This window comes from Drosophila busckii, chromosome 3L (genome assembly GCF_011750605.1).
Source record: "Drosophila busckii strain San Diego stock center, stock number 13000-0081.31 chromosome 3L, ASM1175060v1, whole genome shotgun sequence".
In the NCBI taxonomy this organism is placed as follows: Eukaryota; Metazoa; Arthropoda; class Insecta; order Diptera; family Drosophilidae; genus Drosophila; species Drosophila busckii.
The window spans coordinates 4769970-4795336 of NC_046606.1; the positions used below are offsets into that span (position 1 = coordinate 4769970).

The 25367-nt window shown below is 39.9% G+C and overlaps 7 protein-coding genes across 8 annotated transcripts; 4 read left to right on the plus strand and 3 right to left on the minus strand.

Moving 5' to 3' along the window:
- Positions 1–336: 336 nt before the first annotated feature.
- On the minus strand, positions 337–1619 carry LOC108598388 (arginine kinase). The gene has a single exon (XM_017985001.2). It carries the CDS (start codon positions 1579–1581, stop codon positions 406–408), a length of 1176 nt encoding a protein of 391 aa, XP_017840490.1. The 5' UTR covers positions 1582–1619; the 3' UTR covers positions 337–405.
- A 150-nt stretch (positions 1620–1769) lies between these two features.
- Positions 1770–2562, plus strand: LOC108598928 (1,2-dihydroxy-3-keto-5-methylthiopentene dioxygenase). The gene is made up of 4 exons (XM_017988472.2): positions 1770–1937; positions 1996–2201; positions 2255–2348; positions 2402–2562. Exons 1-4 carry the CDS (start codon positions 1815–1817, stop codon positions 2522–2524), a joined length of 546 nt encoding a protein of 181 aa, XP_017843961.1. The 5' UTR covers positions 1770–1814; the 3' UTR covers positions 2525–2562.
- Positions 2563–16659: 14097 nt separating this feature from the next.
- Positions 16660–20383, plus strand: LOC108600729 (transcriptional repressor p66-beta). Of its 2 annotated transcripts, none has more exons than XM_017988470.2 (8): positions 16660–17519; positions 17584–17878; positions 18490–18600; positions 18661–18762; positions 18827–19025; positions 19085–19978; positions 20034–20132; positions 20202–20383. In XM_017988470.2, exons 1-8 carry the CDS (start codon positions 16660–16662, stop codon positions 20381–20383), a joined length of 2742 nt encoding a protein of 913 aa, XP_017843959.2. The 2 variants fall into 2 exon arrangements, with proteins under 2 accessions (XP_017843959.2, XP_017843960.2); XM_017988471.2 differs by having other exon boundaries at positions 18514–18600.
- Positions 20384–22014: 1631 nt separating this feature from the next.
- LOC108598418 (guanylate kinase) lies at positions 22015–22873 on the plus strand. Its single transcript, XM_017985045.2, has one exon. The coding sequence runs from the start codon at positions 22116–22118 to the stop codon at positions 22770–22772; it is 657 nt and encodes a 218-aa protein (XP_017840534.1). The 5' UTR covers positions 22015–22115; the 3' UTR covers positions 22773–22873.
- Positions 22874–22959: 86 nt separating this feature from the next.
- Positions 22960–23499, minus strand: LOC108598420. Its single transcript, XM_017985047.2, has 2 exons — positions 23221–23499; positions 22960–23148 (listed from the first exon to the last, which is right to left on the minus strand). The coding sequence occupies exons 1-2, from the start codon at positions 23474–23476 to the stop codon at positions 23102–23104; spliced, it is 303 nt and encodes a 100-aa protein (XP_017840536.1). The 5' UTR covers positions 23477–23499; the 3' UTR covers positions 22960–23101.
- A 110-nt stretch (positions 23500–23609) lies between these two features.
- LOC108598419 (NADH dehydrogenase [ubiquinone] 1 alpha subcomplex subunit 5) lies at positions 23610–24278 on the minus strand. The gene is made up of 3 exons (XM_017985046.1): positions 24171–24278; positions 23884–24045; positions 23610–23823 (listed from the first exon to the last, which is right to left on the minus strand). The coding sequence occupies exons 1-3, from the start codon at positions 24189–24191 to the stop codon at positions 23632–23634; spliced, it is 375 nt and encodes a 124-aa protein (XP_017840535.1). The 5' UTR covers positions 24192–24278; the 3' UTR covers positions 23610–23631.
- Positions 24279–24451: 173 nt separating this feature from the next.
- LOC108600736 lies at positions 24452–25209 on the plus strand. The gene is made up of 4 exons (XM_017988481.2): positions 24452–24622; positions 24865–24943; positions 25005–25143; positions 25193–25209. Exons 1-3 carry the CDS (start codon positions 24476–24478, stop codon positions 25100–25102), a joined length of 324 nt encoding a protein of 107 aa, XP_017843970.1. The 5' UTR covers positions 24452–24475; the 3' UTR covers positions 25103–25143; positions 25193–25209.
- The last annotated feature ends 158 nt before the right edge of the window (positions 25210–25367 follow it).

Below are 25367 nucleotides of genomic sequence, written 5' to 3' on the forward strand. Positions count from 1 at the left end.
AAGAATGAATATTTAACAACAAATTAATGTAAAACATTTTTGGCATTTGTGTCAAGCAAAAAACAACAACACAAGAAGATCATTAAATATTTTTATTTTAAGCCTTAAGTTTACAAAAAAAAAAAAGAATTACAAGTATACAAAAAATTAATAATAAAAAAAATTACAAAAAAAGAAAATGAGAAAATACTTTACTCTAAATGTATTATAAGATAAGTTTGTAAACTATGCCAAGTCCAGTGCGTCTAAAACCTGCAGTCTAACAGCAATTGTATAAAAGTCTAGTCTATATATCTTTCAACAGCGGTATGTATGTTTTAGCAAATAATTTCAGCATTTTGAAACTTCAATATCTTTATTGTATTACAGCTTAAAAAGTTGCCCAAACTAAATACTCAACTGTAACTATTTCTTGCATGCCTTGGCGGCTTCCTGGCATTCGTGATCTATGAGCGCTCTAATACCTTTGTACATCTCCTGGATTGCCTCGTACTCGGTCAAGCCCATACGTCTCTTATTTGATATATCATAGACGCCATCCTCTGCATCGGTGTGCTCACCTCTTGTACCACGCACCTGGAGGTTATACTTGGCCGCCATTTTGTCCAACTTTGCCTTATCATCCGCTAAGCTAGGCAATCGCATATGCACTGAAGCTCTAAGTGATGTGCCCAGATTAGTGGGACAAAAAGTCAAATAGCCCAAGCGCTTGTCGCGACTAAACTCCAGCTGCTTGCTTAGTTGATTTTCTCCTAGTATTAGACGCTCGTAGACAGCGCCTAAGTTGCCACCCTTCTCCATTGATATAATGCGCACATGATCCTCTTCGTTGACCCAGACCAAAAAGTTGCGATTGTCATTTATATAGATGCCACGCCCAGTGGGCCAGTAGCGTGTAGCTTTGGCATCCTTAAGAAAACGATCGCCTTCCTTAAAGAGCAAATGACTGTCAATGAGCTCCTGTTGCTTATCCTTCTCCATGCCGCACAGTGGAAAATAAGTGCCTGAATATTCACCAGATAAATTAAGTAAGGCATCTGTTATTATGGAATCCAGTACATTGTAGTCACATTTACTGAGACATGGGTTGAAGGGGAAATCTTTTATAGATCTGCCGCAGCGCACACGTGTGGATACTATATACAAATTGTCTGGATCGAGATTGGGAAAGTCTGAACCAAATCCAAAACAAGTCGGAGGATGCACGGATGTTTTCTTAAACCCACCATGATAGTCCTCTATGATGGGATCGAAGATATCTGAAAATGTTGAGTACGCCTCTGGATCTGGCGCATATATACCAACGCCGGAATCGGGATTCTTCAAGCCAGAACGTATGCAATCTAACAATGTAGAGTTATACGTTGGTGTCGTTTTATCTTTGAGCTTGTCGAATCTTTCCTTCGTTAAATGCTTTTTTAACAGACTCTTGGAGTCGCATTCCTTCATATCTTCGAAACCCTGCTCCAGTTCCTCTAAAACCTCAGGCGGCACTTGACTGGCACATTTGCAAAATTGACGCAAGAACAACTGCTTGGGCAGACAGCGCAGCTGCCGTATATGGATTTTCGGCAAAAACATTGAACTACAAAATTTTAAGTGTACAAATTTGGTTAAAATTATTTTAAAGTTTAAATTACTTTTTGAAGTAGCAGTGTTGCCTTGTTGCGCAGTTTTTAACAGCTTGCTCGATTTGTAACTACCGCTCGATATTTTAGCTCAATGTGTTATCGAACATGTTTGAGCTTTTTTCTCTAATAAGAATGTCATTTCTTATACGAATTCCGCAAGACAAGATCGTTTTTCGCTTAAACATGGTTAACGTTTGGTATATGGACAATGATACATCAGATCAGCGCTTGGAACATAAGCGCCAGCCTCCCACCTGTATGGAGCTAGCTGAATTATATACCAAAACCGGCGTGGAATATTTTAAGGTATGACCTTGCCCAAGACGCGCTTATCTCACACTCAACTCTTCACCTCGTCTATCAGATTAATGCGGATGACTATGAGAATGATAAGGAGTTAATGGAACTGCGTTCCCAGCGTGGTTACAACTTTGAAGACGAGATCACTTGCTCGGAAAAGTGCCTGCCGGACTATGCTAACAAATTAAAATCTTTCTACGCAGAGCACTTGCATACGGACGAAGAGATTCGTCTGGTCTTGGAAGGCTCCGGTTACTTTGATGTACGTGAGTAAGTATGCCATAAGATCGTAAATTGAGACTCGTTACTGACTGTCATTCTAGTTCTGAGGAAAACTGGCTGCGCATACAGGTGGTCAAAGGAGATTTGATTATTATACCCGCTGGTATCTACCATCGCTTTACATTGGACACCAACGTATGTAGTGTTTTATAAACAAAATATTTTAACTAACTCTTAGTGGATTACAGAACTATATAAAAGCACGCAGATATTTTGTTGGCGAGCCGGTTTGGACACCACACAATCGTCCGGCAGATGACATGGACTGTCGCAAGGCCTACTTGGAGCGTCTAGTGCAACTAAGCGCTTAATTCATGTGCAATTCTTTTAAATGCTTTAATTAATATTACTTACAATTTATTCAAATTAACACAATAGGTCAAAATACAGCTGTTGTTGTTTTTGTCTCTTTTATGCAATTTCGAATTGCTACTCGATAACTTGGCGATAGCTCTGTAGAATTTTCGAATAGTTTGCGCTGAGCTGCCAACTTAGCATGAAAATTCCTTCGGTATTGTTTTCATTTTGCTACCACGGTCACATTGTCATAAATAGCAACAACTTCGAGCGGTTTAGACGCGCGTTTCGCGTAAGAAAGTGCACGGTTTAATTATTTTAATATTACGATTTTATTTGTTTACAAACAAAATAAGATTACAAAACAAAATGATGTGCGCGAAGCTGCCAAGTGCAATGCATTAAATTGCAAAAGGTTTCACTAAATCGCGTCTTAAGCAGTAATTTACATCTAGAAAAAGAGAAAAAGTAAACAAACTCAAGAGCATAATAATTATTGTTAGCAAATAAACAAACGTGCAATAAAAATTGTATAAAAGCATAGCGCAAATTGAGTGCGTGGTAAAAAAGAAAGAGCGAAAAACATTTATTTGGCAGTAGCAGCGCGGTCAGCGACGACGTCGACGCAGTGCGTTCTGCAAGTGTATTAGTGTTAAAGAGGCACACGTACGTATGTACATATGTATATGTATATAAATATTTTACATAAAAGCGATTGTGAAAAGTTAATTAGCAAAAGCAACTAAAAAGAAAATCAAAAGTGAAATTTTCTTAAAATCTTAAGAGCCACAATATTTATGAAATTTGTGTGCACTATTGCATGTGTTTGTGTGAGTGTGTGTGTGTGTAACGTGCAAGTGGAAAATAGTAAATTAACAAAAAATTCCAAGAGGCTGAACAAACGCAGCAGCGCCCACAGCATCAGAGCAGCAGCAGCAGCAACAACAACTACAGCACTTTAACGGATTTTCTACTTGACTTTTTTTCTCTGCGTGGTAAGTCGATCAACACACTAAAATACAAAAAATTTTCATTACGCTGATGAAAAATTCAATATGTATGCCTTGGCCATGCTCCCCTCCCCTGACGCTTCCACTGCCCCGTTAACCAACGTAGTCGCATCTGCCTTCCCCTATCCAATTTAACCTCAACCGGTCTGCTGCGGCTGCTTATGTATATGTATTGAGTACGTTTTGTATGTGTGAGTTCTCGTACTAGTGTGCGCTTGTCACTCGGCTCGTTAAAAAGAGCTGCTGCTGCTGCTGCTGCTAGCGTTGGCGTCGCAGTCAGCGTTAGCGGCATCTTCAACACTCGCGCACATTATTTTGCAAGCTGTTGTTAGCCGTTGACTTTTTTCTGCTCTTGTTTTTTTTTTTTACTATATTTTGTTTGCTATATTGACAATTTTTACAGCTTTTACCGTGTTTTTGTTGCGCTGACGTTGACTTCTGGTTATTAGTATTGTTGTTGCTGTGTGGTTAGCAGCAGCAGCAACAGAGTGGCGGGCAGCGACGTCGTCTAAGTGACGCCATACTTAGGCGCTTGCTTTTATTATCTGCTCTTACTTTTTTTTTCCTTTCTTCGTTTATTTTTTTCAGTTTGTCGCTTGGCTACGTTTTTATGTTTGGCGACGGGGTTGCCGTTATCTGTGTGTGTGTGTGTATGTATGTATACATTTGTGGTTGCCATATCTCAGGCAGTTGGGGGTGTATGTATGTATGTGTGTGTGTGTGTTAGGGCTCTGCGTGTATTGCTGTCATTATGAATGAAGGCAAAAGCTTTGGCTGCATATTAAATTGTGTTAATGAACTTTTGGATACATACAAGCATACATAAGAATGAATTTTGGCAATTAGTAGGCATATTGCTAATTAGTTAAAGGCATTGGCTTTTAAAAGTAACCCTACATACACACACACACAAACAAATATACATACATACCCATACAGTGGCAGACGCATTGCACTTGTTCGTTCTGTTCTGACAAGCTAAAGCGCGCTCTATCTCTCTCTTGCTCTTTGTTATGCGCCCATTGCACCTACACCCCCGCCCCCTTTACGTCATGTTTGGTCTCTCTTTCTAGCGCTTTGCTGTGCCTTACGCAGCGCCAACAACGCAACGCATTTTGCCAAAAAGCACGAAAAGTTGCAATGCTCCAAAATAATCTCTCTCTCACTCACTCACTCTCTCACTCTTGCGCTCTCATACAGTTGCACACGCATTGGGCGCTCTGTGTGTTGTCGTTAGTTTTAAACTTATTTTGGCGTTCTTTATGTGCTTGCATTCTCGCCATCGTCTCGTCTCGTCTCGATGACGACCCAGACCCGCATTTTCTAGTCGCTGTAGTTGGATGTGAGTGTGTGTGTGCGTGTTTGTGTGTTAGATACACATATATATATATATTGGGGCGAGCAGAACACACATTCGAAGTATTCGTTTGGGCAAGCAGTGAAGCCGCTGCGCACCTGTTTAGACACACATACTAGCACGTGCATATGTGTGTGTGTAAGATTATTGACAGCGCAAAAAGATTTTCATATTTAGGTTATTACAATTTTGTTTTATTTGCTTTTAAACAGCTTTAGACAGCGCTTGCTAAACTGTAGATTACTAATGCAATTGAAGTTAAGACAAAGATATTGCGCGATTTGTTACACATTTCGTATATACATATGTATATGTATATATAGCAGGCTTACAGCTAGCAAGTGCTGCTGAAATCGAGGCAAATGCAGTTTAAAGCGCAACTAAAACTAAACATAGAGTATTGTGTGGGTGGGGGGGTGGTGTTGTGTTTAGATGGGTGTGTGTCTAGGCTGAGGCTTGGGGGTGGGGGTATTCGATGCGCATGCATGCAGCTATATACATATGCATATGCATGTGTGTGTGTGTGTGTGTGCGTATGTGTTGGCAGTGGATTTGATATCAAAAGTACAGTTGCCTAATGCTGTTGTTGTATATCAATGTGTGTGTGTAAGTGTGTTGTATATAAATTGCATGTTCATGCCTCAATAGTTTCATGCAGCGCCGTTACATATAACTGCAGCTTTCTATGTGTACTGCTATATATATGTATGTGTGTTTGTTTGTTTGTATATAAGGCTGGCTGCAAGCACTGTTGACAAAACACAAAAGACCAAAAGCACACAAAGAAAAAACACAACTAAAACTAAATCACTGCGATGCCATTTAATGTAGATTAAGCAAAAGAGCGCACAAGAGAGAGAGAGTGAGAGAGCAAGAGACTGCGAGCTTAGAACTTGTTAAGCAAGCCTATCGACTGACCGAGTTCGCTGCTTATCGATAACAGTGGCAGTTGTTTATTCATAACGCGATCGCTTGGGATAAAATTTAAAATTCGTCTTGAGATTCAAACTCCCTTTAAAGCCCAAAGCGTTTCCTTTTGTTTTTGCGCGCGCTGTTTGCCAAGTTGTTGTTGTTTTTGTTGTTTTATGGCCCTTTTGCTTGCTTTTTTGCTTTAACTTCACAAGCTGGCAGAGCGAGAGAACAAGAGTTGAATTTTTGTATGCGCGTGTGTGGGTGCAAGCTAGATGGCAAACAAGCCAAACAGTAGGTAAAAGCAATGCAGGGGGGAAGGGGCAGCTGGTTGGGGGCGTGTGTTGAGCTTTGGCTGCTGTCGCGTGTTGGAAAAAATCGATTTAAAGACATAACGCAAGAACGCCGCAAAAACACACGCAAGCCAAAAAAAAAATGTGTAGCAGATAACAAGTTGCTTGTTGTTTAGTTGCTAAATACAGTTAATAAATTTTACAATTTGTGCAGCATTACGAAAAGTTTTTAAAGCTAGACAGAAGCTAGAGAAAGCTGGGGCTAGTCTGCTTGTGGCTTTAGCTGAAATTGCAGACGGCTTCGTATGTTGTTGTTGCAGTGGGTGGTTGGGTGGTTGGTTGGCAGATTGGAGGCGCTGGCTGTGGCTGTGGCTGTAAAGTGCGCCCGTAACATGGCTTCAACACCGAGTACAGCTGTGTACATAAAGCTGGCAAAAAGCGGATACAGATAGAGAGATACATACAGACATACAAACGCATTGTGGGTGGGCCTGGGCCTGGGCTTGGGCTTGAGGGGGAGTTACAGTTCAGTTGAGTGGGTGCATGGAGCGAACTGCTTCCTCGCATAGTTCAAGTATGCATATAATATCCGGGACTACTCTCGTCGGTGCCGAAAACGAAGCAACAGCAACAACAACAACAACAACAAAAACAAAAACAATAAGCAGCAACAGTAGAAGCAGCAGCAGCAACAGCATCCGACAGAGGCCTACGGCGACTGCGACTGCGATGCGGAAAGTTCTGCAGGTGGCTGGGGGGACGCCTGTTTGGGGTGGTGGTGGGTTGTTGTCGTCGTCGTCGTCCCTTTTTGCTTTTTGGAGTGGCACAAATGTGTCGCCCGCGATTGTAGCGAGAGCATGTGAAAGAAAGAGAGAGCTAGCAAAGTGTGGGTGGCCCGTTTTCGGCTGCGAAGCCTAGCCACAGTTATTGGTTGTATGTGTGCGTGTGTGTGTGTGTGTGTGGGCAATAGTTGCGTAATCTATGCGATGATATGCCACGGCTCGTATTTTACCAATGCCGCTGCTCTCTATATAGATACATATGTTTTCATATACATATGTATATGATACATGTGTGTGTGTGTGAACTACGACCCGTGGCCGGTCATAACGCTTATCTGAACTATGCCCGGGTAACATTTTGCATTGCAAGCCAGCCAGAGGGGTGGGGGTTGTTTTGCATAGTCTCTCGCACTATATATAGTTGGCTTAGAAACGCAATAATAACAACAACAACAACAACAACAACAGCAGCAACTGCAACAGCCCAAGTGCCAACAGTAACAATAGATAGATACAGCCTAAAATGCAAATTTTGTATTGTAATGTGCAACACACGCAAATCTAGAATTGCTTGTTGCAATTGCGACATATGTTTCTAGTTCTGCATGTATATATAAGAAATAGGGGGGTATGTATAACTCGTATAAAGTTAAATGGGCTAAAAAATCAAATGAAAACTTTTTAAAGTGCACAGCAAAATAAGAACACAAATTTATGCTTAAACATTATAAAAAACTATAAAGTTCAACTCAATTGATAAAGTTTTCTTATCTATCATTTGGCAACTCAAAAGTTAAGCCTTGTAAATTCCCAAAAGTAAAATAAACACATTTTGTTTATCAAATATTTATTTTTTATGCTTAAAACTTATATTTAATTTTGCTTTATATTTTATACCTTTCTCTCGCGCATTTATCAACTTGACACTATCAAGCATCAAATTCGTTTCATAGCTTTAAACTCATGTAATATTCAAGAACTGTTTCCTATTACATTTTGTTGTTTGTTCTTTGCGCTGCTCTTTGCTTTTTATATTTGGTAAACCGTTTGCAGCAGGAAATTAGTTTTAGCCGCAGTTCCGTTGACCAGCTAAAACATTAATATCAACGAATATTTAATCTAAATACATCACTCACACACACACACACACACATACATAAGCAAGCAAGCAATATTGCAATTGCAATTAGCGCATAAGAGAGCTTTAGTTGAGGGTTGCTGAAATATTGGAGGGGACTGCGTTTATATGTGTGTGTGTGTGTGTGTGTGTGTATATTAATTATGAAATAGCTACGATTATAATTAAACCAACTAGCACAGCGCTCAGCACTTCAACTTGAATAACTAACTATGCGCTGCAAACGCAACTGTACCTGCTGCCAAAACACAGTTGTGTGTGTGTTTGTTCAAAATTTGTATGGGTGTGGGTGTGTATGGGTGGTCGGATGTGAGGGTGGGGTTAGGTTTAGAGCTTAACAGAGCGACTAGGCGTTGCTGCTGTTGTTGTTGTTGTTGTGGTGGTACCGTTTGGTGGGTGGTGGGTGGGGTGGCGAACTCTATGTACATATGTATGTTTAGACTTGGCTTCGATTTTGCGCGTTTGGCAATTATATGGACATGTGTCTTGACACCGCCTATTATACATAAATATTTCCATATATGGTGTGTGTGCATTATATGCAGGTGGAGTAAACAAACTCACCCACTCCCACTCCTATGCACACAGAAAAGTTTGCACGCCTTTGGCCTGCATAAAATATTTTAAGATACACAAAAAAATACATACAGCCCACACATACATATGTAAAAAGAAATGTAAGAAGTTTCAGGCGCACAGTGTGAAGCTTATATAACCAAAGTTCGTTTGCAATGACCCAAAAAAAAAAGTTACCAACTTTGAAACTGTTTACTATCAAATTCATTTGCAAAAAATTGTTCAAATTTTGTTTAATTGTATGTAATGTAAATTACATTTGCGCCACTGTGCGCTAGCATTGCATTTGCTTATATACAAAACTGCTTAAAAATGAAAACTTTATTTCTGCTGCTGCTAAACTTGTCGAAGCTTTTGGAGTGCTGCCTAGACGCGAAGGAGAAAACACAACCAACTGTCAAAAAAGAAAAGTAATAAAAGAACAAGAGCAACAAGCAGATACAGCAGGCAGCAGCGTTGCCACTTGTCGTGTCTCAATTTCTTTATTTTAGGCTTTGCTATTGCATTTGCTGTTCTTTTTTAAATATAAACATACATAACATATGCGTATGTGTGTGTGTGTACATATATTTTTTATTTATTGTTTATTTAGATATGTTTTTGTTGCCTTAATTGCCAGTGCTATACACACAATTGCACGCTAAGCGCTCACACACACACACACACAAACAAAATATTCACACACAAATACACACTCTCTGCCGCTCTCGCTCTTTCACTCCCATTTGTATCTTGTGGCTGTTAATTTATGCACGCTGACTGAACTGAACTTTTTTTTTTTTGTGTGTCTGTGCAAAAGTTTTTTTTATTAAGCTAAATATTTTGCTTGGCGTGTGTGTAAGTGTGCTGACATTTTGAAGCGAGAAATTAAATTTTTACAACTACTTTTATACGTTTCCGAGATTTGCCTGCACTTCTCTAGTCACAACACAAAATAGTATTTTAAAGTGCGAAAGCAAACGCTGTTCAATTTTCATTGAGCTACAGGCGCGCGCGCTCTCTTTTTGCTTGCCCCGCTCTCTCGCTCTCACACTCTCTTTGCTTTTCGCACGTTTTGCCCTCTTTGCTTGAGGGGCAATTGACCGTTTAAATGAGTCGCGTTTTGTGCTTGTTGTAGTAGTAGTTGTTTTGTTGTTGTTGTTGTTGATGCTGTCTTGTGTATAAATTTTTTACTTTTATACATACATATGCATGTATTGTGTTTATGTGTATGCCTAATGTAAAACCTTTTACCTTTGTTTTTTTCTGCTGCGGGCCGTAGGGCCGGGCCACATGGGCATATTGCAGAGCGTTGCCACCTCGCTTTGCAACTCAAGAAATTGATTAGCTTAAGCTTTAAATCGTAAGCCATACTAGTTATTTATTTTTATGCATTTTTAGTGTTTTTTTCTGCTTTAACTAATTATGCTTGTCATTTATTTTAAGCACAACAATAATTGTTATGTTAATTTTTGTGTACGCAACTTGCAAAAATTTAAAACAAAAGTAATAATACAAAAACAAAAAAGTGGCAAAGCTGCTTTTTAGTATTTTGTTTTTATTTTTCATTTTTTGGTTTGGCATTTTTTTTTCTACCTGTTTAGTGTGGCATCTCGCTCGCACACAAAAAACTCTTGCATATGCTACACACACACACACACACACACACACACACACACAGACACAACATACATATGTTTGTATGTAAGTGTGTTTGTATATAAAACACGCGCTCGCTTGGTTACACGTCATTAAGTGCAAAATAAGAACAGCGCATAAAAGCAACAACAATAACACAGGCAAACGTATAATATGTATGCTAGTGTATGATAGAAAGCGTTGCAGCAATTGCTAGTTACCGTTAGCTAAAGTTGCTAGTTATAATGAACTACTAAGAATTTAAATTATCATGCAAACAAACGCGCATAAAGTAATCAAAAATAGTCATAAATCTTTATAAAAATGATTCACAAGTACATAAGCACATAAGTATGTCTATATACATACATACATAAGTATATGTATGTATGTATTTGTGTATATAAGACCACAGGCAGACCCACACACAAAGGCAGGCAGCTGTGATGTCTAGCGAAGTGGACATGCTTATGTATATGCCATATGTGTGTGTGTGTGTTTGTGTACTGCAGCTTATCAGCTAAAGCGCTAGAAAAAATATTTTCTCTTTTCCGTTTGTCATTTATTTTTATATAGTACGCTGCTGCTTATGTACTACAAACTATGTAAATATTTGAAGCCGTTAAATATTTTAATATTACAGGTGCATACTTAAGCATAAGTAGAAACATAAACTAACATTAGCTAAGTTCAAGGTTAAAAAACTTTAACTGCGCGCACAGTGACTCTCAAACCGTGACAAAAAGATTTGTGTGTGTGTGTGTGTGGTGGTGATTTGTTTGTATTTGTAGTTTACGTTTAATTGCAAACGAAATTGAAATTGGTTTTGCCTAAGAGATAGAAATTGAATGAATTCAAATTTTTTTCACTTGTATCTTTTTCATTCGTTTATAGCTTGTTGGCACTTATCCGTGTCATCCCAGCGTATAAATGTCAATTGTAAATACATATGCATGTGTGTGTGTATCTATGTGTGCGTGTATATAGCCAGCTAACTGGTTTTTGTTGTTGTTTTTATTCCTGCGCGTTTTTATTAGTAGTTGTTATTGTTGGGCGGCCGCGCGGCCTCGTCGTCGTCCAGGGCAGTCGACGTCAATGAGCCAGCGCTGCGACTGCGACGCCAGCAGTGCTGCTTAACTTTTACGTGTTACTTTTTGGGGTTATTCTTAAGCAAAAGAAGAAGAAGCAGCAGCAGCAGCGTGTGTGAGAGACGTTGCGTCTCATTTTCATTTGATGTTGTTTTGCCAACAATAAAAAAATAACGAAAAGGTAAAAAGCGCAAAAGCCTAAAAATAGCAAAAGGCATAACGGCGAAGACGCTGATCGTGACTGCGACGCAAGCAGCGTGACAGCGTCGACGCGTTGGTAATTTGCTTGATTAGGTGGAATTTTGTTTTTATTTTATTTTCATTGCAAATGCAGAAGCATTAAAAATATTTTACACTTTAAGTAACAACAGCTAAGTGCAGCTGTAGTGCTTGCCAAACTGTAAGTTACCAAAGTCACATAAATAGACTTTTGAGTAGTTGACATGCTTTTTTTTTTATTTAAATACATATGTACATACATATGTATGTGTGTACACATATACACTATGTACATGCAATTGTTGCAGTTTTGTTGTATTTTTAACTTGGGCGTTGTTGTTGCTGCTGAGGCTTCAGCTAGGCAGGCAAAAGGAGACACACACACACTCACATGGATACAGATGCACGCTTGGATAGCCAAAAGCGAAACGACGGCGCTTATATACACAATAGTTTTTATATATAAACGTTATATACGTATGTATGTGTGTATGCTTGTAAAAGTAATAGTCATGCAATTGTATTTGTGTGCGTGTGAATTAGAGCAAAAGATAACTTTTCACAAGTCAAAGCCATCAAAGCATGTACAACTGTAATTTCACCAACTGAGCAGCTTGTACATAATAAAAGTAAATAAAAGCAATTGTGCACACATTAAGTAATTTCATTTCTACAAAGCTGACCATGAAAATTTGGCCATCAAAAGTCATTTGTAAAATTGCAATTGTACTTGATGATTGTTGCATAAGTAGATAAGAATGTATATAAGTTATATACATATATACTACATGCAAATGTTTGTTTGTGTGTGTTTGTCAACTTCTTTGTTTTTTTGCGCTTGCATTTGGTTTATATTTATTATGGCGGCTTTTTATGAGCAACTAAAATGTGAAAATAACAATAACAACAAATGAAAACCTGTTTATGTACATATGTATATAAAATTGGTCAGCGCGCTCTTGAGCAGCAGAAAAAAAGCAGCAGCAGCAGCTGTAAAAAGAACAGCGCACTAAAGTTATAAACATAACAAAATTATTAAAACCTATTGTTAATTACGTTGCTATGTAAACTGATAAGAGTTTACATATATATATAAGCACTTTCAACTATTTACTCAACGAACTGTTTTCTACCGTTAGTAAGCGCAATTAATTTCGTGTTAAGTTGTAAATGTTTTATAGTAATACTATTTATGTATGTACATTTGTATATATTGAGAATGTGTTGCAATTTCCCAGCGCTTATCTTGAAAGCGCTGCTATTAATAAATAAATGACATGTACATAATACATGTGTGTGCTTGTATGTATGTATATGTAAATATCTGCTACTTAGCTGTTAAGTTAATCTTTTGTATTAGTGCACATCTAGTTGCCTAAATAGATAAGCAATGGCTTGAGTTATGACATCAGACTGCATTCATCACACACACAATGACAAGTATGCATGCATGTGTGTGCATAGCTTTGATTATGCTGCCGCCGCTAGTTGGCACCAAGGAGTTGCCACACTTGTAGAAAATGCCGCTGCTGCTTATTATTAATTAATTATTTGTTTCATAATTTGATTAGTTTAGACGCTGCCGATTTATGCGTTAGTTTAGTGCACTTTTTAATCTTTTGTGCTGGAATGTGTGCGCCAAGTAAATAAATGTTTGTGTGTGTGTGTGCGTGTGTATATAATGTACACATGTTTGTTTGTATATAACAGTGACCCATGTACAAAGTTGTATGTGCGCTCTCTTAGCGACAGTCAGCAGCAGCAGCCCAAGCAACGGTTAGCTCCTCTCGCTTGTTCGCGCGCGCTCTCTCTCACACTCACTCTCTTTTGCGTTACGCTACGTTCGGGTTTGTTGCTGCTGCTGCACACAGATACAAACAAACGAACATACATACATACATACATATGTACAAATATAAAAAAGCACACCATAAGATATGCGCATTTCTTATATTGTATTTATTGTATATTATATACAAACATAAATGCGCTGATATGTTAAGTATATAGCGCATTGCCTATTTACATATTGTAGGCAAATGCTTATTAATTTGCAATAGTTTTTGCTTAAATTTAAAGACAGCCCTTGGCTATTAAAAATTCTCAACTAGTTAAAGCAAGTTGCTGCTGTGCTTGAGTTTTTCTTCTTTTTGGGTGGGTGGCTAGACAGTTAAGAGTTTAGTGCTAACCAAGTGCCCACACCCCACTTGCAATTTGGTTGCCGTCTGTGGCTTGTGCACTCCCCCAATAGTACCTCCCTACATACCACCCCCCATACACCACCCCCACCGCACCTTGTTGGGCTCGCGAGACGCGTGCTCTCTTCTTCTAGCTAGTAGCTTGTGCTCGCTCTCTCTCTCTCTCTTACTCAGTCTCTTGCTGTTTGTGTTGTCCGTCGTCGTTGTCGGCTGCTGTTGGTGCTGCTGTTGTTGTTGTTGTTGCTCACCGCAGTCAGCAGAGCAACTCAAGCACACACACACACACACAGATATACATTTCGCTTTTGTTTGTGTTGTTGTTGTTGTTATTATTATTGCTCGCTGCGCTATGTACACAACTGTACTTTTGATTTAACCTTATTTCTTTTCGCTGCTTATAACAATTTTTTGCGTTAGTTTGTTAACTGCTGTCTATGTCAAGGGCTAGGCGTTTGCCACGCCTCTTCTTACTGAAGCAGCAATTACCATTGCCACAGTTCAGCTGCCAATGACCGTTAGTATTCAACTTGAACTTGCATTGGCTATAAATGTTATGTATTCTCGATGTAAGCCACATTGACATACTTACACACACAGGCACACACAGCAACAAACATAAATTAAGACTAAGCTAAGCTTTAAGCGCTAATTGAAACACATTTAGCGCGCCATTAAACGCAATTATAGCCTTGCATTTATTTATGTATGTATGTATGTATATGTATGTGTGTATATAAAGCATGTGTCGTCAAAAACGCTCAACGTTGACAGCAATGTTAAACAAATCGATACGGCTACATGGTATAATATGCATATAAGCATGTGTATATAGAAACAATTCATACTATGAATGTATGTATGTATGTATGTATGTTTGTTTGTTTGTATGTATGTATGTATATCTATCAATGCCAGGCGCAAGAACTCTCGCGTGTACTTTGCATACATAAATACAAAAAAGGTCACATCGCCTTCATTTATTTAAACATTAAAAATCTTTAAACAATCTTTTTGCATTTTCTTGTACGCGAAGCTTAACAAAAACGCAAACAATGATTAGTTCAGCGCTGCACAGTGATACAAAAACCAAGTTACAAAAACTACAATAATTAAAATAAATATTTTCATATGCAAGCACTAGCAATAAAACGTTGCACTTTAAATTCTAAACTTAGGTCATGGAAATTATAAATGCATTTTCAACAGCTTACGTACCACTGTGCCAATGTTCAATAAACAGTTTTTGCTCTCAGTCAGCAAATCTGATGACGACACAAGTGTGTGCTTGCTTGCTTGTATGTACGTATGTATGTGTGTGTGTGTGTGTGGAAAGCAGCGAGACCTCAGTCGCTGCTGCCGACAGCTGCTTGGGGAGAAACAAAAACAACAACAACAAGAAATAATGAAGCAGCGAGTTTATAGCTGTTGTTACGCATGTGTGTGTGTGATCTGCTTGCTGCCAACTTTCAAAGCGAGTTAATTTATAGCACATTGAGTATGTCCGCAAATGAAATTGAGTAAAGTTTTGTAGTTGTCATAGATTTTTCTTTTGATTTAATTTAGCTGCAAAAGCTTTTTTTCTTGCTTGCTTAAAGCTTTTTGCGGCTGCTGCATTTATTTCATTTTAATTGGACTGTTTATTGTTGTATTGTTGCTGTTGTAGTGGCATTTAATGCCTTTTTATTGGAGAGCGACGACGACGGCCACTTGACAAAGCGGTGCCAGGTGTAATTGTAGTTGTTGCACACAAACACACACACACACACACATGCATACATATATATGTATTGCAGTTGTTGCAAAGTTTATTCACCTCTCGCTCTCACGTGTCGTCGCATTGTGCCTGTGTGTGTTTGTATGTATGTATGTGTGCCTTGCTAGTTTACAGCATTGTTTCTAAACATTTTGAACAATTTGCATATATACAAGCGCACCGTTCTCTTCTCTGTCTCTCTCACTCTCTCTTTTCGCTCTCGCTCGCTCTACTTTAATGGGTTTTGAGCCCACTTTGTTTTCATGTAAATTTTGCTCGTTACCGCTTCGTTTTGTATGCGAAAATTTGATAAAACGAAAACGTGACTTGCCTCAAGAAGCAAACAGAAAGCACAACAGTCGACAGGCTACTACTATTTGTACATACCACATTCCCCTACCTTTCTATCTGTTTGTCTGTCTGTCTGACTCTGCGATCTGTTGTCGTCTGTGTTTCATAATTTAGTACAGCTTTCATTTTTCTTTTCTTTTTTTTTTTGTCACCGCAAGTTAAAGCACACGCCCCCCAATGCTATCAGTTGCAGCAACTCAACAAGGTCGTCGCCTAAATAAATTGAAATCAGGATATCTTTATTATTTCCTTACACGCCAAAAAGGGGAGCAGCTCTCCAGACAGCAGCAGCAGCAGTCGAGACAGTAAAATGCAATAGAAAATATATCGCAAATTTACGCTGTCTTTTTTTCTTTTACGGCAGCAAACAAACCATTAAGCCATTAAGGGTTAAAGTCTGAATTCCGCTTGGCGACGGCCAACAAAAAAAAAAAAACATTCAAAACAAGAGCAGCAAACCACCCTTAAGCGTAGGTTTTTTTTTGAATACCTCTTATACAGTTTATAGATACAAACAGTTAAGTACAAACCTGGAATAAAAATTGGAATTCAATTTAAAGTGCGTAAAGTTCACTTGGATTAGGCTTCAAGTGATAAACAAGAGAAAATATTGGGATCATGTGAGGTATTCTTGAAAATTGATTAAACAGAAATTAACCCTTAAGATAGAGTTTTGTTATTTGTTTAAAATGAAATGCCTTTGCAATAAAGCAGTTTTTATTTCAGTTCTATAATAAATTTGTATTATCTTAATGTTCAACAAAATATTCTAAAAACTTTTTCTAATTAATCGCTTTAATTCTTACATTTGCAGTTGGTCGAATCTAAAAATTAATCACGACGACGCGACGCGCGAAAATGGCCAAAATGGAGGTCGACGATGTCGTCGACTTAAGTTTAAGTTCAGGGCGCGATCCGGCATTAACCATAACGCCAACCACAGCGCTCAGCAATCGCGACTTGCGTGCGCTGACAGCGAATAATGCGGGCTTGACAATAACGCCAGCACCGGCGCCAAGCAGCTCCAACTCCAATGCCTCATCTTCCTCCACCAACAGCAACAACAACAGCCCAACTTCAGCTGCTGCTGATGCAACAACAGCAGCAGCAACAGCAGCAATAACAACAACAGGCAATGGCAGCAGCAATAGCATAACAGCAACCACAAATAATATAAATAGCAACAACAACAACAACAGTGAGAACGCAATAGCGGGAGCAGCGTCAGTTGGCATAGGAGGTGCAAGCAGTGGGCAGGAGGAGGGTAAGGTGCAACGCCGTGTGCTGCGTCCTCGCACCGAGCCCAAGTCATATGCCGAGGCGCCGGATATTGTGCTGCTGCCGGCGCGCACCAATGGACGCCAGCAGAATGGCAACATTGATTCGGAAACGGATGACGAGGAGATGCCGCCCTATGTGCCCATCAAGGAGCTCAGCCATGCAGAGCTCAAGGAGCGTGAGAAGAGTTTGCGCAAATTGCGTCAGGATCTGCGCAATGAGGAGACCAAGCTGATGCTGCTGAAGAAGCTCAAGCAATCGCAGCAGGTGATGAAAGAGAATCTGGTGGTGACACCGACGAGTGTCTCGCCCAATAATCCGCTGGCGGCAATACCAAGTGCGCTCACCGCCAAGGGATCGCTGAGTGTGACGCCCACCACAGCGCTGCCGATGCCTGCCCATAGCAAGGGGCGTGGTCCCACTGCAGCTGTTAGCTTTAGGTATGTGTTCCGTTCATTCCTCCCATAGTATAACTTGCTAATTGCTCTTCATCTTACTCTGCAGCGCCAGCAACAGTCGATCGAGCAATTTAAGCAGCGCCGTGGCCGCCGCAGCCGCAGCCGCTGCACTGAGTTCAAGCTCACAGCGTGGTGGCAGCTCCTCGTTACTCCCGCCATTTAGATCATCGCTGGGTGCGGGCGCCACACTGGCTGCCGGCACCACCATTACACCCGCCACCTCCGCCTCGCACCGGTCGAGCGTACTGCCGCCGCGCACAAATCTGCCGAATCTCACCATAACGCCGTCGGTGACCATAACGCCGACGTCGGCGCCGCCTTCCAGTCTGAAAGCACGCAATGTGAGTTATTGTAATGTGATCGTTGCCGTAAGCGCCGAGTTTTATTCACAATTAATTTCAATATATATTTATATGTAAACATTCAAATACATCCAATACTTATTATCGAAATCTATCATTTACACACACAAAAAAAAACTCACGCTTAGCAACACTAACACTTACACATATCGATATCACACTTTGAGTTTGATTTTGAGTTTATCTGGCAATATTGTTAGTAAGCTTAAATATAAATTTAAACTAGCAGTTTCTTTCATTTTATGCTGCATTTATGAATATAATAACAATAGCAATTTAAAAAATATTCCTATTATAAATTAAAGTTACGACTAACAATGCTGCCAGATCGTTAGAAAGAACTTTCAAACACTGTTAAGCTTAATTTTAAAGTCAAGCAGGCTACTTTCTTTCATTTTGACAACTGACACAACACAATTACATTTTGTCTAAAATAATCCAAACCACACCAAAAAGAGCTTGGAACTCACTTAAAAGTGAAGCATAAACTTGTTAAGCAAACGCATCTTAAATTTCTTTCTACATTCTCATTGATATTCAAATAACAAAACAAAAAAATATATACATAAATCGAAATGCCAAAAATGCAGCCTAATCTTTCGGATAATTCGAAGGTACCTGGGACCATAAGCAATTCAGTTTCCATAACGCCGGCGCCGCCGCTGCAGCAACAACATCAGAATCAGCTAAATGAGCTCAAGGTGAGTGCGAAGTATGTAAAAATAATTGATATGCATATTAATTTGTCTAAACAAATGCAGAATGAACGCTCGACGTCACGCGAGGATTCGCAGACGCCAGCGCAGCGTCAAGCGGCTGCCAAAATGGCATTGCGCAAGCAGCTGGAGAAGACCTTGCTGCAGGTGAGTTGAATCAGGGATTTCTCTAGAGGTTCATGTAGCTTAAAGAATATGTTTTCACCCACAGATACCGCCACCAAAGCCACCACCGCCAGAGATGCACTTTATACCCAATCCAAGCAATACGGACTTCGTCTATCTGCTTGGTCTAGAGACTGTTGTGGATTATCTAACGGTAAACAAGAAGGCCAATGCTGTGGCAGCGCCCTTCCGTTGTGCACAATGTAAAATTGATTTTACACCCGTTTGGAAATGGGAAAAGCAAAGTAAGTTTAAACTATTTAACGCCCTAGAGCTGTGCGCTAATTAACTTTTCATTTTGTAGACAATAAGGAGGCCAAGGTTATATGCGAGCAGTGTGTGACCTCGAACGTGAAGAAGGCTCTGAAGGCGGAGCATACCAATCGACTGAAGCAGGCATTTGTTAAGGCGCTGCAGCAGGAACAGGAGATTGAGCAGCGTCTAGCCAGCCAGAGTAGTCCCTCACCCGTCGACACCATCAGCAGCAGTGGCAGCAGCAACAACCATGTGCAAAGTCTTGCCGCCAGCGTGAGCAACTCGCATCAGCGTGAGCGTGAACAGCTGCAGGCGACGCATGCCTCGGCCGCAGCAGCTTTGGTCAATTTGCCGTCCTCTGTGACGGTTATACCAACCAAATGCCAGACACCAACGCCAGCGCCGCGTCCCACACCGCCGCCAGCGATGCCAACAGCACAAAACCAAGCTACACCGCCGCCATCGAGCACGCCGCGTTCCTCGCGTGCCGCCGCCACTGCCGCTGCGGCCGCAATTGCTGCCCAGCAAGCGGGCATACTCAGTCCCGGACCCGCTGCAGCGCATCATCATGAGTCTACCACCTCGGCGGTGCGTTCCTCGCGCGCCGAGCGTGATCATCATCATCATCAGCAGCAACAGCAGCAGCAACAACAGCAGCGCGAGCAACAACGCGAACAGCAACAACAACAAGCTCAAAGCTATGACAAATATTCGGCAGCTACGCTGGCAGCGGCAGCACAGCTAAGCGCTCTAGGCGGCATAGGCGGACTGAATATCAACAATCTAGCCAGCCTGGGCAACCTCAGTCAGCTCAGCAATCTGGCTGCCCTGGGACTAGGCAACTTTGGCGGCGCCGGCAATGCAGCCAATAATCCAGCTGCCGCACTGGGCAATGCCTCGCCAGCGGCAGCTATGCAGGCGTTCCAGCAACAGCTCTTTAGAGGTAAGACTACTACGTTTACTTTCGGTTACATTGACTAATGTGTGTTCTTTTATAGCTCTGGGCCAAGGACTGGGAAATCCGCAGCAAATGATGCAATTTGCGCCGCTGCTTTACTCCTATCAAATGGCCATGGCGCAGGCAGCACAAGTGGCAGGTGCGTGTATTCTCTTTTCATAATCTTCAGCTCAACTTATCGATGATTCACTTATCTCTGTCCTTGCAGCCTTCAATAACAATAACAAGAAGAGCAGCTCATCTAGCAGTGCATCGAAGAACTCCAGCAATGCCACCAGCATGGATATACAGCGTGCGGCGGAGTTGCAGCGTCAGTATCTGCTTGAAATGATACCGCCGCAGCAGCAGAGCGGTCCCAGCGGCAGTCGTCAGAACAATTGGAAGGCCTAAGCAACAACAAATAAGCAAACTAACATTTATGTTTTAATTATTTTAGATAATTTTATAATTTAACGCAAGCGCAGCATAAGCATAAACAATTTGTAATTTGTAAACAATAATTATATCGCATAATTAATTATTAATATACAAAAGAATGTTAGTAGTTCTCTTTATTTTGTTAACATCAGCAGCAGCAGCAAGCGTCTAACCAACATTTAATTAATTAATGTTTAGCATTAGCCAACATACAAAATCCATCAAACAAAACACACAAACACATTTTTAAGCTCCTATAGTAATTGCATATTTTATAAAGAATTAATAATAATAATAATAATTGTAGTGTTTAAGGCCCCTTTAGCTCCCCGCCCCACTTGATTCATGCTAATTTGCACCCCTTTTAACTGAGTTCTTTGGGGATATGTACAAGTACACACACACACATACATTATATATATATACTTAATTGTAACTATATTATATATATATTTTGTAATCACTTTTAATTATGGTATATAACATTTAGTTTAGTTGTATACAAATATAGGGCTCTAATAAATTGCAGAATAGCACGTTTACTTTTGTCAGGCTATAAACCAATTCCATTAAACATAGACACAATTCTTAGCCCTCTTTCACCGCCCACAAGCAAGCGATAGTACTGTTATTTAGTTGTTCAATAAAACTCCATAGCTCATCTATAATATTGTATATAACATAACTACAATACATACTATAATACAAACAGCTCATCTGAACCTACTGTTTATCCATTCTGCCCTAATCCCCCCACTTTGAATACACATTCGACTTTCCATATAGTTAAGAGTGCGTGACAGTGAAAACACGTTATATTGACTGAATATTTGCATATTCTGTAGTGCAGCAAAACTTAGATATTGAATAAGGCAAGAACATAAGAAATGGAACGTGGAACAGGAGTTTATACACAAACATATATACAAGAGATATATATATTCTATATTCAGGCGAATCATTCGGAACACAAACCAAATTCAATTTTGGGGTATGCGAAATCAAATTGTGATCAAAATAAAAACGTAAACAAGAAAAGTGAAAACAAATTAAAAACAAAATTTAAAATAAAATATTAATTAATTAAGCAAGCTAAGTTTAAATGCATTGTAATTCGAATTCAAAATAATAGCAGTCGATAACTACAAAGAGAAACTAAAATCCAACAGCAGTAATAGCAGCAACAACGCTACTTTCAATGTGTATGTGTTTAAAATTCTATGCTAAATGTAAAACAGTATAAGAATATGCATATAAAGCGTTTTTAAACCAAATTGTGTTTGTTTTTTTTTTTTACAATTTAAGGAGACGCATTTTGCTGAACTTTTAAATTTGGCGCCACTTGCAGGGACTACAACGATTGGTGTGTGCGGCGGAATGTAGCTTACGAGATTTGTTTATTTTATGCTTATTGGATTCACGGTGGTATGTTAACTATTATTACTCAGATTACATGCATTTTGCTATAATTACAATTTCATATATACATAAATTGTAACTCAAGTTATGAATGCGTATATTTTTTGTGGACTGGTATTTTCTGCAATGCTGCCAGCTATTGAGCTACAAAAAATACCAAAATATAGTAAGTTGGCAACGCTGAATTTTTCTTTGCTAACCAAAACACTTAGTGACTAGAATTCGCGCAAAATTCCCATTGGGGTCAAAAATATTAGCCAAAAATAGTTAGCTTTCAACCGAAGCCATGATAAGCTTTCTGTTTATTGTTAATCGTGCACTCAGCGGCATGGCACACGCTAGCATTGGTCCGCGTCCACTTGTGCTTTGCGGCCCTTCCGGGTCCGGCAAGAGCACGCTACTGAAACGTTTGTTTGCCGAATTTCCGGATAAATTTGGCTTCAGTGTATCACACACCACACGTCGTCCTCGCGAGGGCGAGGAGCATGGCGTACATTATTACTTTGTGGATCGCGCAGATATGGAGCAGGCTATAATCAATGATGAGTTTATTGAGACGGCCGAGTTCACTGGAAATATGTACGGCACCAGCAAGGAAGCGGTGCGCGACATACAGAGCCAGGGACGTGTATGTATACTTGACATCGAACAAAAGGGCGTGGAGCAAATTAAGAAGACCGATCTCAATCCCATTCTAATCTTCAATAATCCACCAACCATTGACGAGCTGGAGCGTCGTCTTCGCAAACGCGGCAGTGAAACTGAGGAATCTTTACGCAAACGTCTTATGGCAGCCGAAGTGGAGATTGCCTATGGATTGACCCCAGGCAATTTTCACAAGGTGATCAACAATGTGGACATTGATGTGGCTTACGAGCAGTTTCGCGACTTTGTGGTGGAGGAGCTTAAGAAGCAGGAGGCGCAGGGCGTGCACTTTAATTAGTGCGATTTCAGTACAAAACTTAACTTATGGCATTTATACTTAGAATTTGAAATGGAATCAATCAATTGAATGATTCTTTTAGTTGTCTGTCCCACTGCTTCGTTGTGCAATTGTTGTTGTAATTTTAAGACGGAAAGTCATAATAATCGTCGTCGGTGCGTAATCAATAAAGCACACTGCTTAGACATTTGCAATTTACAAAAGAAAATAATGTATATATATTTTTTCACAGCGAAAGGTCAAAAATGTTATCATTAAGCGGGGATCATGGCAATTGAGTTTAATTGTAAGCCGCACGCAATCGGTCAATATGTCTGCTCGTCCAGACTCTAAGTGAAGACGACACGCACGCCTAAGCGCCAATCCTGCTCCGAACCTTGACAATGTGGTTACGCATTTGTTTTATATTCATGACGAAGATGCACGCGTGCTTGGTAGCTTGTATTACCCGTTTCTAATCCATTGCTGCGATGCACCACCCTGGCAGAGCCATCAATTTTGGTGCGACTGTCTGCGCTGCTCCAGAGTCCCGCAATAGCTTCCAAAGCTAGCTCAGTTTCAGCATCCTTGTCATCGTGCTCTGCCGACAGAGTCAAATCAATCTGACGTCTTGCTCGGCGCGCTTCAGCTGTAGCCGGAGCGCTTGACACACAGTTAATACCCAAGATGAGCACGATTAACAATATGTAGCGTAGTGCTAGCATGTCGTGTTTATACTGAGCTTACGTATGCGTATACGGCATGGATTAACTCTCAAAACTCTCGATTTCTTATCAACAAACATAATCATCAAAAGCTGATTTATTCTGCTCTGCAATCATTTCAATATTATAGTGCTTATATATACAAATATAACGCCTTAAACTTTGGGATCCATAATCTGTGCTGGTGGCCAGTCCCATTGCTTGGGTGGTGCTGGCTGAACCAGTTTCTCCCATGGCTTCCAGCCGAGCATCTTGCGTGCCAACATCAATTCATTTTCCGCCTGTACAATGAGCTCCTCCACCTGACCGCAACCAACAGCCTTTTCTAAGGCGGTTATGTCCTTGTTCTAGAAACAAAACACAAAACTGTTTACTCTACTTCATGTTGCTGCCTGTGCCTCACTTACATTGCACACAGCCTCCGCGCGCTGCTTGACCAACTGCTCCGTGTTCTTCCGATAGCTGGCGTCCTGTGGCATCTTGGCCACAGCGCGCAAAATCTTGCCGTATAGCGCAGATAGTGTGTGATGAGGATTGGATGCCACGGCCAAGCCGGTCAAGCCTGTGGACTGTAGAAAAGATTGAAAGATGTCCAGCGATCGATGACATAACAATAGCATTAACAAAAACAAAATCTAATTGTTTTTTGCAGCTTGCTAGGTAAGCTTATAACCGTAGCTGACTGCAGACTTACCGCTTTAACTATTCTGGCCATATTTTAGCCAAATTTAAGCTACAATTATATTTTATTTAATTGGAAAAGCAAAATATTGTCGTGAAATCAACAGCCAGGGCTGACAACAATATATTATTTAGGGATGTCGGAAATATATCAAAATATCGATATATCGATATTTTACTCTTAAATAAAATATTATCATCGCGATATTTTTTGGGCAAAAAAGGCGATAATGATATTTTTTTTTTTATGATATTTCCGATTTTTTATGTTTGGTCACTCTTAAGCCAGAAAGTGAAAGGAAACTATAATTTGTGAAAATGAGTTCGGCAAAAGAATATTATAAAGAGTTGACAGCTATTACAGCGAAATGCACATTGTGCTTAAAAGTAATTAAGACCAGCGGAACCAATATGATACCGCACCTTAAAAATAAGCACCAAGATGCTTTCTTAAAATGTTCAAAGGTAAGTAAATGCAATATGCCGGGATGTAAATTTCTGTGTGTGTGCCTTCTTTCCCGCGAAATTTACCGGTGTATGTCTTTTTACATACATATATGCAATGCGCTGACATATACACATACAGTGAGTGCGTTCTTTCCCGGGAAATTTACCGGTGTATGACATGCTTATACATGTGTAAAAAGACAACTCCATTTTTGGTTATTACGATAAAAATTAAAAATGTAATGCGTTGTATATTTCAGAAAATCACCAAAGGTGAAGGTGACCAACTCGAACAACAGAGCATACAAGGAGCTTTTTTGGGTGCAGCAAATAAAAACGGTGAGGAAAATAATGGCTCTAACTAAATTTATGTCTTATTTTTTTAAATAATCTTTTTCAGCAAAAGACCGAAGAGTTACCGATTCCTTGATCCATATGATATGCAAGGATAATATGCCCGTAAGATGTGTGGAAAAAGAGGGATGCAAAACTTTGTGAAAACGTGCGTTCCGAATTACACATTACCAAGTCGATGGAAGGTATGTGCTCTCTTTCTGCTTCTCTTTCTCAAATGTCTCTTATTTGCAGCTCATGGTTGATGAAATCAAAGATTATAAGTTTTTTTTTGAATATACATATTCTTAGGCCTATAAAGGACCCAAATTTACATCAACAGCAAACTTTTCAAATTTAGTTGAACATAAAAAAATATCAAAAATATCGATATATCGATTTTTTTTTAATGATATTTCTTAATATCATC

Coding starts and splice junctions, on each gene's coding strand:
- LOC108598388 (XM_017985001.2), bottom strand. CDS start 1,581: ATGTTTTTGCCGAAAATCCATATACGGCAGCTGCGCTGTCTGCCCAAG.
- LOC108598928 (XM_017988472.2), top strand. CDS start 1,815: ATGGTTAACGTTTGGTATATGGACAATGATACATCAGATCAGCGCTTG. Junction 1,938..1,995: donor CCGGCGTGGAATATTTTAAG/GTATGACCTTGC, acceptor CTCGTCTATCAG/ATTAATGCGGATGACTATGA. Junction 2,202..2,254: donor GGTTACTTTGATGTACGTGA/GTAAGTATGCCA, acceptor CTGTCATTCTAG/TTCTGAGGAAAACTGGCTGC.
- LOC108600729 (XM_017988470.2), top strand. CDS start 16,660: ATGGCCAAAATGGAGGTCGACGATGTCGTCGACTTAAGTTTAAGTTCA. Junction 19,026..19,084: donor TTGGAAATGGGAAAAGCAAA/GTAAGTTTAAAC, acceptor TTCATTTTGTAG/ACAATAAGGAGGCCAAGGTT. Junction 19,979..20,033: donor CCAGCAACAGCTCTTTAGAG/GTAAGACTACTA, acceptor GTTCTTTTATAG/CTCTGGGCCAAGGACTGGGA.
- LOC108598418 (XM_017985045.2), top strand. CDS start 22,116: ATGATAAGCTTTCTGTTTATTGTTAATCGTGCACTCAGCGGCATGGCA.
- LOC108598420 (XM_017985047.2), bottom strand. CDS start 23,476: ATGCTAGCACTACGCTACATATTGTTAATCGTGCTCATCTTGGGTATT. Junction 23,149..23,220: donor CAGCAATGGATTAGAAACGG/GTAATACAAGCT, acceptor CACATTGTCAAG/GTTCGGAGCAGGATTGGCGC.
- LOC108598419 (XM_017985046.1), bottom strand. CDS start 24,191: ATGGCCAGAATAGTTAAAGCG. Junction 24,046..24,170: donor TGGCCAGAATAGTTAAAGCG/GTAAGTCTGCAG, acceptor TCTTTTCTACAG/TCCACAGGCTTGACCGGCTT. Junction 23,824..23,883: donor GCGCGGAGGCTGTGTGCAAT/GTAAGTGAGGCA, acceptor TTTTGTTTCTAG/AACAAGGACATAACCGCCTT.
- LOC108600736 (XM_017988481.2), top strand. CDS start 24,476: ATGAGTTCGGCAAAAGAATATTATAAAGAGTTGACAGCTATTACAGCG. Junction 24,623..24,864: donor CTTTCTTAAAATGTTCAAAG/GTAAGTAAATGC, acceptor TGTATATTTCAG/AAAATCACCAAAGGTGAAGG. Junction 24,944..25,004: donor GGGTGCAGCAAATAAAAACG/GTGAGGAAAATA, acceptor AATCTTTTTCAG/CAAAAGACCGAAGAGTTACC.